Source organism: Neovison vison, chromosome 2 (assembly GCF_020171115.1).
Source record: "Neovison vison isolate M4711 chromosome 2, ASM_NN_V1, whole genome shotgun sequence".
NCBI lineage: Eukaryota > Metazoa > Chordata > Mammalia > Carnivora > Mustelidae > Neogale > Neogale vison.
Window position 1 is genome coordinate 94243305 of NC_058092.1, and position 12547 is coordinate 94255851.

The following is a 12547-nucleotide window of genomic DNA, read 5'->3' on the forward strand; positions in this document are numbered from 1 at the left end:
CAAGGCTGACTGGGAAAGGGACATCATTTCCCACCCAACTCGAAGCATTTCAGTCAGCCCTGGCCATACGGCTCCTCAGAGAAGGATGAAGAAAGAAGAATCCAGCCATTTTCCAATCTGGTGCCAGTTGGCCCACTTATCATCCCAAAGGTGAATGTGCCCTGTGCCAATTTCTCCTCAGGACTGAGACAACCCCTCCAACCTTCTCATCTTCCTAAACACCATCCATAGTAATGTGCACATGACTGGGGTACCCAGAAGACAGGATATTTGACTTTGGGCTATCACTTCTTCTATGGGTCAGAGTTTCCCCACTTGACAGGGGGAGTGTGAAATTTATCCTCAGATGCTCCAGAACATTTCAGTGAAAGAATTAGATTTTCTGTTTTGTTTTTAGATTTTGGGGAATGGATTTAAGGAGGGAAGAGAGGAGTTGGGGATGAGTGTTTCTAAGTCTGAACCCCTCTCTGTCCTGAGCTGTCCCATGGTTACTCTAGAAAGAGGGGGAACAGTTTTGCCTGCAGCTCCAGAGACACAGAGAACAAAGAGGTGACGATTTTTCTTTAAGCTGGCCCCTGTGAGGGTCTGTGAGCAGCTTCTACTGGAACTTTGTTTGGATTCTGTGTATATATTTATAATTTATTTGAAATGTGACGGATAAAATGTTCTCATTTGGGGGCTGAAGTTAGCAACTGGCCCTCGAGCTAGGGGAAGGTGGCTGGGGTGGGTATGAACTTCTGCCAAGGACTCCTAGCCCAGAACTCTCAGGAAGCTCTTTCTCCTTCTCAAGAGCTGGCTTGTTCTCTTCCAGAAGGGCCTTGATTTTGGCTATGGCCTTGCTTTCCATGACCTAAGAGGAAATCCTACTTCACCTCATTACCTCCAGAGGGCTGGGCTAGGCAAAGAGCTGAGGACAGATCTGTTCTCATAGGATTCATGCCCCTCCGACCAGGGCTGGCACCACTGCTTTGCCTAGTGGGGTCTGGGATAGGAGACTGTGTCTAGTTTCTCCAGATTGTAAGAGGCCAACAGGCAGGGCACTCACCCTCCGCCCTACTAAACTCTGACACTGCCAGGGTGCACATGGAGGACATTTTCAGAATTTTGAGTTCCCTCCACTATCATGATCATAGGTCTCCTACTTCTGGGACTGAAGATCGGGGCTGGGTGGGGGGAGAATGTTGCATGTTGTTTTCTGGTGCTTGTTATTACACATTTAAATAAACAGTGCTTCAAAACATTTGCTATGACAGAGCTAAGACTAGAGCCCTTCCAGGGATTTTTATTCTCTTCCTCCCATTGCTTTACATTCTTGGACAAATATCAGCATTTCCGCCAAAACATCATTCCACTTTTCTCCACTCTGCACCCCAAGCAATAGAGTCTGCGTTTTCTCTTTTGAGAGAAACGAATTAGTCCAAAGTAACTGAGACTCTTTACCAAATTTGAGCAAACTCAAAAGGCAAGAGATAGTAGCTTCCACTATGCTGTTTTCATCTGCTCTCTTAAGCTTCCTGTCAGGAGGTGAGAGCCATATGTCTTGCCCTTTTAACTATAAAGGTTCTTCCTGAACAAATTTGCACCTCTATCCCCCTTCGGACAAGTGACTTCCAGAAAAATGCACTTGGACACGATGTCACAATTTCAACAAGATCTTGGTCGCCGCCCCCCCCCCCTTCCCAGGGATCATCTGTAGTTCTCAGCTTAAGAATCATTGCCCTCAGAGATTATTTTTGCAGTGCTTAAACCTTCCCTGGGTGAAAATGAGAAGAAGGTCTGAGGTCTCGAAGTCACACCCTCCAATTTGATTTCCTCTAGCTGAAGGAATAAATATGGGCTGAGCTGTGAGGTTTGAAGAGGGAAAAGAGAACTAGTCTCTCTTTTCTGATATGATGGGGGGGGAGGCTTTTGTCTTTTGATTGTGGGAGGGTGGGAAGAAATGTTATCAGCTGAGAAGAAGAAAGAGGATGATTAAGGTATTTTCCAGGCCTTAGCAAAGAAAATGACAGATCTGATGAGAAATCTCCCTATGCTGAGGCTCTGGTAGCAGCCCTTCCAGCAGAGAAAATATTCATTAGAAAAAGAAGCCAAAGTGATGGATGGAGTCAGGGTCCAGCCAGGGTTTGGGAAGAGGCGGTACAGGGTATTGATCGCAGTTCTCAGGAGGAGAGAAGGATCAGCAGAGATGCTGCAAACACCAGCAGCCTGGGGGCCACCCCAGTTCCGGGGCTGGCTCTGGCTCGGAGATAGCCTTCTGTCATCCTGACAGGTGATCTTGATCAGCTCATCTACGTCCTCCCAAACCCAGACAACGCCACTCCAACCCTCTACCCCGCATCAGGGCACCGTGGGTTTCCCACAGAAGAGGCACAACACAGGAGCCGAGGACCCTCCCCCACTCCAACCCTTGTGTCCTTCAGCACATCCTACAGACTCCCTCCCCTTGCCCTTCTGATTCACAGCGCCCACCTCCCTGCACCTACCCTATTCGATCTACAGGGGAGCGAAGTCGCTTCTTGACCGCCAGCCCGGGAAGGGGCGCCAGCCAGCTGGCGAAGGCACGGCTTAGAGGGGCGTCTTGGGCAGAGAGAGGTTTGGGGCGGGGGTGTGTATGCAGTGAGCTTGGGAGGGCGGGCTGGTAGCACAAAGAATGTGTGCACAAGGGTCAGGAGACGAGGTCCTGGGGCTTTGGTCTCTTCGCCTTCCGCAGTTGTGCATTTTGGAGGGGCTCTTGCTGCAAGCTCCGTAGGCAACAGCAACCCCGCCAAGACTACACTTCCCAGAAAGCTATGCGAGAGGGAGAGTGAGGGGAAGCCGACCTGTGCTGCGCTTGCGCAAAGAGTGAGCTGGAAAGGTGGGAGGGAGAGGGGAGGCGTGCCCGCGGCGGGGCTAGGGGGAGGGGGCCGCGCGGCGGTGGCGCCGGGGCGGGCGCGCGTCCGCGGCGGTGATGGCGGTGCGTGAACGCGCGGCGGCAGCAATGGCCGCTCTGGAGCGGCGGGTGCCGAGTCTCGATGACTTCGCGGGACAGAGCTGGAGCTCGTGGGTGGAACGGGCCGACCTGCCCGCGGCCGACGGTGAGTGAAGCTCCCGTAGAGTCCGGGGACCCCAGCACTGTCTCCCCTCCCCCTCTCCGGGCCCCCGCCAGCAGAGGGGAGCCGCCGACGGGAGCCGCCGTCCGGCTCCCCGGCCCCCCAAACAAAGGACCCGCCGGGTCCTAGTGCCCGCCTGCTCCGTCACCTTCGCGCCTCCGGGTCCTAGTGCCGGCTCACCGCCCGCAGCCCACCCTGCCCACCTCTGCCTCTGCCGGTGCCCAGTACCTGCCCCGACATCTGTTTGCCTTTACCTTTCTCTTCGTCTTCTGTCCTCTAGCTCCCGCCCCTCCTGCACCTGCCTAGGGCTTTCCCCGTCCGCAACAGTCCTCTCCACGTGTTTCCCACGCACCCCACTTCTGTGCCCCCCTCCCAACCCCCCTTGTTCCTTTGCCTTCTGCCCCACACCTCCTGCTCCTTTTCGGCGTTTGCCTGCGGGTTGCAGTACCACTGGACCCCCGCCCCCTCCGCATTAGTTCGTCTGTCCATCCATCTATCCATCTTCCCTTCCTCCCTCCTTCCCTCCTTTCCGTCCATCCATCCCTCTGTGCCTCAACCCTCAGTCCTTTCCCGGGCCTCTTGCCTGCCTCTTGGCTCTCTCCCCGACCCCCACCTTCTCTAGGCCCCTGAGTGCCTTTGGTAAGCGGGCTGACATCTCCTTCTGCTGATCTTTGTCTCCTGGGCCCCAGGGGGCACCTGGCCTCATGGCCTTTGGGGTGACAGCAGGCATCACAGCCCTGAAGAAGTTTGCAAGTGAGAAGAGATGGAGGAGGAGACCGCATGGAGCAGTCTCTGATGACACTTGTTCTCCTCTGAGACGGCTGACTCCCAGCTCAGTTCTGCCCATCAGTGCATTTTAATGGACTTAAGAGTGGGAGCTGCCCCTTGTCTCTTGCATGCCTGACCCACTACCCCTCATATCTGGAGATTATATAAGACTGTCAGCGATCTTCTCATCCTAGAAAGGGGCAAATCTGTCAGTAGGTGTTAGAAGCACATCTAAGTGGATGCCCAGGCCACCCTTGGGCTGTCCCATGCTGGGTCGGCAAGGATGGGGCCATTGTCAGGGTCTGGGTGCTTTGAGAACCGGAAATGGAATCAGACGGGTTTGGTGACTCAGAATTGATTTTTTTTTTTCCAAGGGACAGGGAGGGGGCATAGAGGAGGGAGGGGAGAGGAGTAAAGTAGGGGGATGGGGGCAAGAGCTGCTTTGCACAGCTAAGATGTTTTTGTCATCAACCCAGAAACTGAGGTATAAGGGTAACCCTTGCCCAAAGTCCTCTAAAGAGGGGAGGGGCTTGCATAGCTGACCAAATGGACTTTGAAGATGCCATAGGACCCCCTGAGATGGCAGTTTCTCTGCTCTGTGACCATCCTGTCAATGCAGGACCTGAGAAGCTGGGTGTAACTTTGTCAGTACCACAGTAACCCAGGTGGAAGAAAGTCACATTCATGGGGATTGGGACCTGGGAGATATCTGTTTGGTGTGGCACAGAGTAGCAGGAAGGACTGTATGATTTTGGTGTGGCACAGAGTAGCAGGAAGGACCATATGAGAAATCTCATATGGTCTCATATTCTTCTCATGAAGAAGGGACTTCAAGATTTATAGCAAAATATGTTAAGGATTGTTTCCCATTTAAATGGGGAAGTGGCCCAGAAAAGAGATCATACTGAGTCACAATCACCCAGCTACTCAGCAGTGGAACCCTTGGAGTGAAGGGTCCATAAGAAAGGTGGCAGGGGCTCATCTCATTCCAGAGGTAGCAGCTGAAAGAAGAACGGGCACTTAAGAATGACCCACTGAAAGGCTCTCCAAGGGGTCCTGAGCACCAGGAGCTTATTAGAGAGTATGGGCTTCCTACTGTTTGGCTGCCAGTGCTGGTTGGGTACGAGACGGGGTTTCTAGTGGGGATGGTCCTTCTAAGCTGTGTTTCTCCTCCAGGGGCTGAGCTGGAGGAGAGTAACAAAAACATGAAGAAGTTGGATGCCATGACCCTCATTAAAGAAGGTGGGAGTTGACACACATTAGGTCTGGGGCCTAGAGTAGACAGGACCACCTTCCTCTCTTCCAACATATCCCAGGAGGTGGCTGCTTGAAGCAGCAGGTCTGGGGATCCTCGCTTTGCTAGGTCTGGGTCAGCCCATTCCCCTGCCTCCTGTGACCTGTTGTGGGAGATCTTAATCATAGGTGATTGGGCCCACTCACCTAACAGCCTCTGTTCTTAGGTTGAGCTCTAGAAGCTGAGGGCATGCATCATAAAGCCTGTCATGTCAGCTGGGGAGGGAAAAGTGTCTTCTGGGAGTTGGGGGGAGTGCTGTCTGATCTTACAGGGAAACCCTGGGATCCCCAGCCCCAGTGATAAGGGCTTCTGTCATTGCAGACATGTCCATCTTCGGGCACTGCCCTGCCCATGACGACTTCTATTTGGTTGTGTGTAACCACTGCAGCCAAGTGGTGAAGCCTCAAGCTTTCCAGAAGCACTGCGGTGAGGGGAGCCCTAGGGAGGAGATAGAGGGGATAGGGAAAGGTAGAAGGTGGAACTCTGAGGATAGGGTCAGTTGGGAGGTCATGTGGGTCATGGAGGGGGAGGCCTTGGGGATCAGAAGGTCCTGGGGGTGGTCCAGATGATTGTGGCCTGTCAGAGTGATTGTTTGAGCAAAATTCTAGGAGAATATTGGGGAAGAATTAGGGGAAGAGTGGAAAGGTTCAGGAAGCCGAGTCCTAGAATTTTGAGTCTTGGAAGGGTCAGATTCAAGTGGGAAGATGGCAAATTTAAAATCTCAGGCTTAGGCAATTGCAGATTTTGGTATCATGAGTCTGTGAGCAGGGTTAGGAGGTTGGGGAAGGAAGCACTTGATACCACTCACCCTCGATTACTCTCTCCACCTCCTGGTGACAGAAAGAAGACATGGGCCCCTCAGCAAGCTTTACGCCCGGGCCCCACCCCCACCTCCAGCCCCTGCCAGCTCTCAGAAATGCCATGTAGTGAATGGGCAGGGCCCAGCTTGTAGGGCCCCGGGTTCCACCAAAACCTCCTCCAGGGAGAAGGGCCAGGGGTCCCGGAGTCGTGGCCACCCGCCTCCTGAGAAGACACAGAAGGACAACCTCTGGTAAGGAGAGGCTGGAGACTCCCTGAGACCAGCCTTGACCCTGACCCTAGTCCAGGGAGGGGTTAACATGAACGGAGACAGCTGTGGGGCAGTGGGCGCTGCTCACAGCAGGAGGCAGCCACTCTCTCTCTGCAGCTCCTTCCATGTACTCCAAGGAATATGGGGTCCCCTGTCCCCATGTTCTGCACCCCTGCTGGAGCCCACCCAAGTTTCAGGGCTGGGAAGGAGATGGCTCTGGGCTAGAGTCCAGGGCCCAAGCCCAACCCCCCTACCCCCCAGCCCATACCCTCTCTCCATGTGTAGCCTTTTCGTGCCTGTGGTGAATCTGGAGAAGATGTCCAGTCTCCCGAAGCCCGATGGACATGGAATCAGGGTGGCCCCGCCCTCTGCTTTCCTCAGCCAGCCTGGTGGCCTCACCAAGGACTCCCCTGGGAAAAACCCCATGGCACCCCCTTCTAAAGAACCTCCGGGGAGAGAGAGCATCGAGATGACCCCCAGCGAGGGCCCCAGTCACCGGGCTGAAGGCAGCCCCCCTGAAAAGGAGCCTGGTGGGGCCAGGCTGCCCCCCAAAACCCATCGGAAGATGGCCCGTGAGTAGTCATGGTCTTGGGAGTCAGGAAGGTAGAGTGGGGGACCCCTTTGGACTGCTTTGTCCTTGGGCCTATTGGAGAGGGTCAGGAAGGAGTGGGCCTGGCCGTCCGTGGTTACCACTTGACGTGGGCATACACTTGCTTTCTAGGAAGCTTCTCTCCAGCTCAGGTCTCCTGACCAAGACTAAGAGAGCTTATGCCCAAGCAGGGGAAGGTATTCTTCCTTACCCTGGGCCATTGACCTTTATCTCTCCTCTCACCTAGATCCAGGGCTCCAGACCACTCCCACAGCTGGTTTCCCTGGCATCCCAGATGCCTGTGGCTGCTTTTGTTGTTTGATCTGCATTGCCCTGTTTTGGCCTTGGAGTCACCAAAAGGAGCGCCTGGGCTGGGAATGGGGGCGGGGATGGTTCTTGTGCCCAGCAGAGAGTTTCTTTCTGATGCCCAGAGGAGTTTCTCTGGAAGGCTACAGCCTGGACTTGAAGGCTAGAGGTTCTTCTGTCTTAGGCCCAGCTCTTCCCAGGCCTTCCGTGGGCCTCCTGGAAATGGCCTTGAGGTTCATGGGAATTTTCCCCACAGGGAAGGAGTGCGACCTCAACAGGCAGTGTGGGGTAATAAACCCAGAGACCAAAAAGATCTGTACACGCCTGCTGACCTGCAAGGTAATCTCCGCCCCGCTGCACAGAGTGAGGGAAGACAGCACAGACGTGGGCCCTGGGCAAGGAGAGAAACTGCAGTGTTATCCAAGATTCAGCTCGGGGGCGGGGGGTGGGGGTGAAGCCCAAGTAAGGCAAGGGGGAGAGGAGGCTGCCCCCAGTGGGGCCAGCCTGGAGGCAGTAGGCAGACTGCCCCACTCCAAACGAAGATTCTGGGCCTATGGTAGCTGGGAGTGAAATAAAGACACACAAGTACCCCTACAAACATACTCAAACCCCCTCTCTCTGCTTGCCTAGGCTTGCACACACTGCTGCCCCTCACTCCTGCTCAGCTCACACGCCCTCCCCACCCTTCACCCTGCTCTGTTCTAGATCCACTCGGTGCACCAGCGCCGGGAGGTCCAGGGCCGAGCCAAGGACTTTGATGTGCTAGTGGCAGAGCTGAAGGCCAATTCCCGCAAAGGGGAATCTCCCAAAGAGAAGAGCCCAGGGCGTAAGGAGCCCACTCTTGAGCGCCCCTCCCAGGAACCCCCCTCCTCAGTCCAGGTTGTGGCAGCGGCCGCCCCCAGCAGCACCTTCTCTGCTCGCGCCAAGCAGACCTACCCATTCAGTGCATTGCCCAGGTACGTCCAGGTCTAGTCCCCCACCTGGGGACACTTGGTCCCAAGCCATCAGGGACTTTGGGAGACAGGCCCAGGGAGTCGCACTCCACCCCAAGTTGGGGAGCTAGCTGGGGCCCCTGTTAGCTGTGCAGAAGCAGGGGACTCCCCGCTCCTACCCCAGCACGCCGAGGTACCTCAGCCTCTGTAGGGGCCTGGTTCCAGGGCTTGGGATAAAAACCTGTACCTGGGGAACTGAAAGGGTCAGGGTCCTGGGTGAGGCAGTCCTACTGTGTGTTCATTCACTGGCCCCTTCATGTGCAGAGGCTGCGCCAGAGCCCAGGGAGAACCCACCTTGCCAAAGGAGACACACACACATCTCTGCCCATAACACAAGGGGCAGACCCGAAACAGGCTCAGCTCCCAGAAAGGCTGACAGGAATATGTGAGGCAAGAGGGGGTTGAGAGAATTGATGGGGCTGACCAGAGCTGGGTGCAGTTAAGCTCAGATGTTCTGGAGGAGGCGAATCTGGAGCAGATTCCCCACTGCCCCAGGAGGCAGGGCCTGGGAAGCCAAGGGGCTGGGGAGAGGATCCCTTGGGAGCTGTGGCCCCAACCTTTCTGGCTCTCACTCTTGTGAGCTCTGTTGTTCTCTCTCTTCCCGTCCTCCTTTCTCTTTGTCTCATTGCCCAGCAGGGTGTCTGCCCTGGCTTTTTTTTTTGAGCTTGGCGGGTTCAGGGACACCCCCACCCTGACCCACTCCTGTCTCATTGCCCTCACGTCCCCTTTGGCCCTTCCAGGTCCCGGGCCTCCTCTGAGAGTGAGTTGGATGATGAAGGCCCCTGTGGTGGTGATGGGGACCCAGGCCTGTTCCCCTTTCCCCTGCCCCGGGGTGGGGCCCAGGCCTCCAGCGAGGAGAGTGAGGAGGAGGGGACATCTGACGACCTCCACCTCCCCCCTGACTGCCATTATGCAACCCGGCCCCCGCGGCCACAGGCGGTAAGGACCTGGGGCTGGGACCTGGGGTGGGGGGTGGCCCAGCCCTCCCAGCCCACAGCTTGGGGAGGAGGTCAGATCCTTTGTGCAAGTGCCCTCCCTGCCTCCCAGGCCCCGCTAACCTTGGCCCTTCCTTCTGCCTCTAGTTCTGCACCTTTGGGAGCCGGCTGGTGAGTCCAGGATGCTACGTGTTTAGCCGCCGGCTGGACCGGTTCTGCTCAGCACTGAGCTCCATGCTGGAACGGCACCTTAGCTCACACATGTGGAAGTGAGTCTTTTGGGCCTGGAATTGCCCTCCTTAGACCCCGGGCCCCGGACATCCATGGGCTTCAGAAGCCCTCATTCTTCTCACTTACCTGTAGATGCGGTTCGGCTGTTCGGGCGAGACCCCAGATAGAATGAAGAGGAGGTGAGGGAACTTGACAGCCTGTGGCTGGGCCGAGGCAGGGCAAGAATGGGGGGTGTGGGAGTGAAGTCTGACTCTTATCTGTCACTTCCAGTACCTTTTGGGTAACTAGGGATAGGGGTGCCCAAACTGAAATTTGAAATAAGGTTCTTAATGGGTCCCTATACTAGTTCACAGCTGTCTACCCCTGTGCTTTCTTCCTAAGCCTCAGTTCCAGCATCTCCCAGCAGATGGCAGCAAGGCTAGGGCTCTGTGGGCCATTTCTAGGTGGGGCAGAGAGCTGGGTGGAGGTTGGTGGGGAGGTCCTCTTGCTTGCTTGGCGTCACAGCAGAGCTCTCTTTTTGCTGCAGGAAGATCCCACCCGCGGCTGAGCCTCCGTCCCACCTTGTCAGCTCCCCACTGTCTGCTCCTCTGAGCCCGTCCTCTACAGGCAGCTGCCCCCGCCTTCCAGGCCTGCCCCCCAGATCTGCCTGCCCAGCCTCCACACCCCCTGCCAAGGACAGCCTGGTCCCCAGCTACCCTGCAGGCTCCCCCAGTGTGGCCGCGGCCTGCAGCCAGGCAGAATGCATGGGGGGGGCCCAGGCCATCACCTCACCACTGCCTGCCAACACGCCATCCCCATCCTTCAGCAAACTCCCACCTTCGAAGGCCAGCAAGTCGTCCAAAGGCAAGGACGGGGTCGAGGTGGAGGCCCCTTCTCGAAAGCGAAAGTTATCCCCCGGCCCTACCACCTTCAAACGGACCTGCATCCTGGAGCCCTCTGGAAAAGGCAAACCCTCTGGCTGCCGGGGCCTCTCGGCCAAGACTAAAACAGCCCTGGGCATGGGACTCAATGGGACGGTGGGGCCAAGAGTGAAGCGGGCAGGGCCTCTGGACTGTCGGGGCTCACTTCATCAACCCCCGACACCCGTCAAGGCTTCTCAGCTGGACAGCCGGGGAGCAGCCGGACACCCAGCCAAGGCCCTGCCCACCAACTGCCTCTCCGAGGAGGAGGTAGCCAAGAAGCGGAAAAACCTGGCCACTTACTGCCGGCCGGTGAAGGCCAAGCACTGCCAGGCCGGCACCCGTGCCGATGCGGCCTGCTCCGTGCGCCGCAAGAAGCCGGGTCCTGCCATGGCCTTTGAGGAGAAGTGTTCTACACTGAAGGTACCAGCCCAGCTCTCTGGAGAGCATGGGCAGGGAGAGATCAGGATGGACCAGGGTAGAGCGCACAGTGGGAACCCGGCACAGAGAAGGTGCTAAGTGTTTATGCAGGGAAGGGAATCTGAAAGGGGAAGTTGAGAGAGTTCCGGGGCCGTCTCCTCTAGGGAGAGGTAGGTCAGCTCTTTAAAAGGTGACCCAGCTCTTGCTTGATGGGCCTTCCCCCATCTGTCTCCCTTGAGCTGCCTGTCCCCTGCCCCCACACCTCCTTCTGTTTTAACAAAAGGGCCACTTTCTGATCTGGCTTTGGCCTTCACACCAGGAACTGGAGCCACCCCTGTCCCCCAAAGGAAAGGAAGCTGGACTTCATGAACTCTGATGGGAAAGGTTTGGGCAGTGGGGTTGAGTGTGGGTCTCTAAGCAGTGGCCTGATATGCTGGGTAACAGAGTGGGTGGGCTGGTCTTGTTCATGGGTTCTGCCTCTGGGCCTCAGGGCCTAGAAGGCCAGGGATGTCCCCTGAGGTCCTTGTAAGCATATGTGCCGCTTCCAGGATTTCATGCGCCAGGCAAGCCCTCCAGGGTTTCTGGGAAAGCCAGCAGCCGGTTTATGCGTCTCTTCTGACGGGAGCCCTGGAGTAGCACACTCTGGGCTGTCCATAGGAGGGCAGGAGGGGCTAGCCCGTGGCGAGAAATTGGGTGCCCTCCTGGTGTAGGCACAGGCCAGATGCATACCCACTCCTCTGGCTCCCTTATGAGAGTAGTGAGTTGGACCATGCCCCCATGTGTGCGCACGTGTGTGCACGGACATTCTCAGGCTGTCCCTGATCCACTGGCATTCATTTTTCCCCTCGTCCATCATTGGGCAGCAGCCCAGCCAGGAAGAAAGCAAGCTTTAGCTCTCATGGTCCACACAGTTCACTGGGAAGCAGGACTGGTAGGCCCCCAGCCTGACCGCGTCTCTTGCCTCTTGTCTTCCTGCAGTCGAAAGCCCATTAACAAGAAAGTGCCTGCCCACCACGATGGAGCCGCCAGCACCTCCTCCCCTCCAGATCCGGGCCCCAGGCTGCTGCCGCTTTTTATAACTTTATATTATTTTTTTTAAGAAAAAAAACTCTTTAAAATACCTCAAGACTGTCTCCCTGTTCTGTTGCTGCTAAGAAAATGTAAAAACAGAAACAGAGAAAAGGAAGGAAAAAGATGTAATAAAATGAGTGTCCTTGCTGTCCCCATCCACACCCCAGGAGGTGGAGATGATAGGCAGCCAGACTCCAGCTCCTGGCGCTTGCCTGCAGAAGTCTCTTATGCTCCTATATTTTTGTCTAAATGGTGTGGGAATGACCAGGCTTTGTGTCATGGGGGAGTATTCTTTCCAGAGAGGATGATGAGGCATGTGGCTTGGAGCAAGAAGGGCTCACCAGAATCTTTATCTCAGAGAAGACTCCTGTCCCGCTGGGAAGGGAAACAACAGGGGCAAGGGAGCCACTCCTCAGGCTCTCCTTTCAGGTCTTTGCCCTGAGAGCCTGTGGGAGTGGGCCTGGGCCCTTTTCCAGTCTTCCGGCACTGCCAAGCCTCCATCATAGTTTCTGAACTATTGCTTCAGTCTCTTCAGCTGTTCCTGCCCTTGCCATCTCTCCCTAGCAGCCTCATTTTCTGAACCACTGGGGGAGCTCGAATTAAGTTGGTAACTGCTCTAACGATGTCTGTGACTTCTGTGGGACAGGCTCTTTTGGTCCCTGGTCCCTGTCCCTGTGGGTTTGCCCTTCAGGAAAGGGTAGAGTCTCTCCCAGGTAGGCCTCCTTAAGTTGAACTACACCTTTTTGGAAGCAGGAAGGGGAAAGGTATGATCACTTAGGAAACTTATGGTGTGGGAGGCAGCAGGAATGTGGGAGGTCCTGGTCCCTCAGGATCACCTGGCTTCCCAGGGCTGAGCAGATGGTGTGGAGGTGGGAAGGGCTGGG

General features: G+C 56.0%; 1 protein-coding gene across 4 annotated transcripts; it reads left to right on the forward strand.

Moving 5' to 3' along the window:
• Window positions 1-2947: 2947 nt before the first annotated feature.
• On the forward strand, window positions 2948-11689 carry ATXN7L2 (ataxin 7 like 2). 4 transcript variants are annotated; one of them, XM_044238845.1, is made up of 11 exons: window positions 2948-3074; window positions 5034-5099; window positions 5473-5577; window positions 5992-6202; window positions 6506-6792; window positions 7372-7454; window positions 7821-8071; window positions 8848-9046; window positions 9190-9311; window positions 9800-10595; window positions 11571-11688. In XM_044238845.1, the coding sequence occupies exons 1-11, from the start codon at window positions 2948-2950 to the stop codon at window positions 11583-11585; spliced, it is 2262 nt and encodes a 753-aa protein (XP_044094780.1). In that variant the 3' UTR covers window positions 11586-11688. The 4 variants fall into 4 exon arrangements, with proteins under 4 accessions (XP_044094780.1, XP_044094779.1, XP_044094781.1 ...); XM_044238844.1 differs by having other exon boundaries at window positions 9800-11689; XM_044238846.1 differs by having other exon boundaries at window positions 6602-6792; window positions 9800-11689.
• The last annotated feature ends 858 nt before the right edge of the window (window positions 11690-12547 follow it).

Coding starts and splice junctions, on each gene's coding strand:
- ATXN7L2 (XM_044238844.1), top strand. CDS start 2,948: ATGGCGGTGCGTGAACGCGCGGCGGCAGCAATGGCCGCTCTGGAGCGG. Junction 7,455..7,820: donor CACGCCTGCTGACCTGCAAG/GTAATCTCCGCC, acceptor GCTCTGTTCTAG/ATCCACTCGGTGCACCAGCG. Junction 9,047..9,189: donor GGCCCCCGCGGCCACAGGCG/GTAAGGACCTGG, acceptor TTCTGCCTCTAG/TTCTGCACCTTTGGGAGCCG.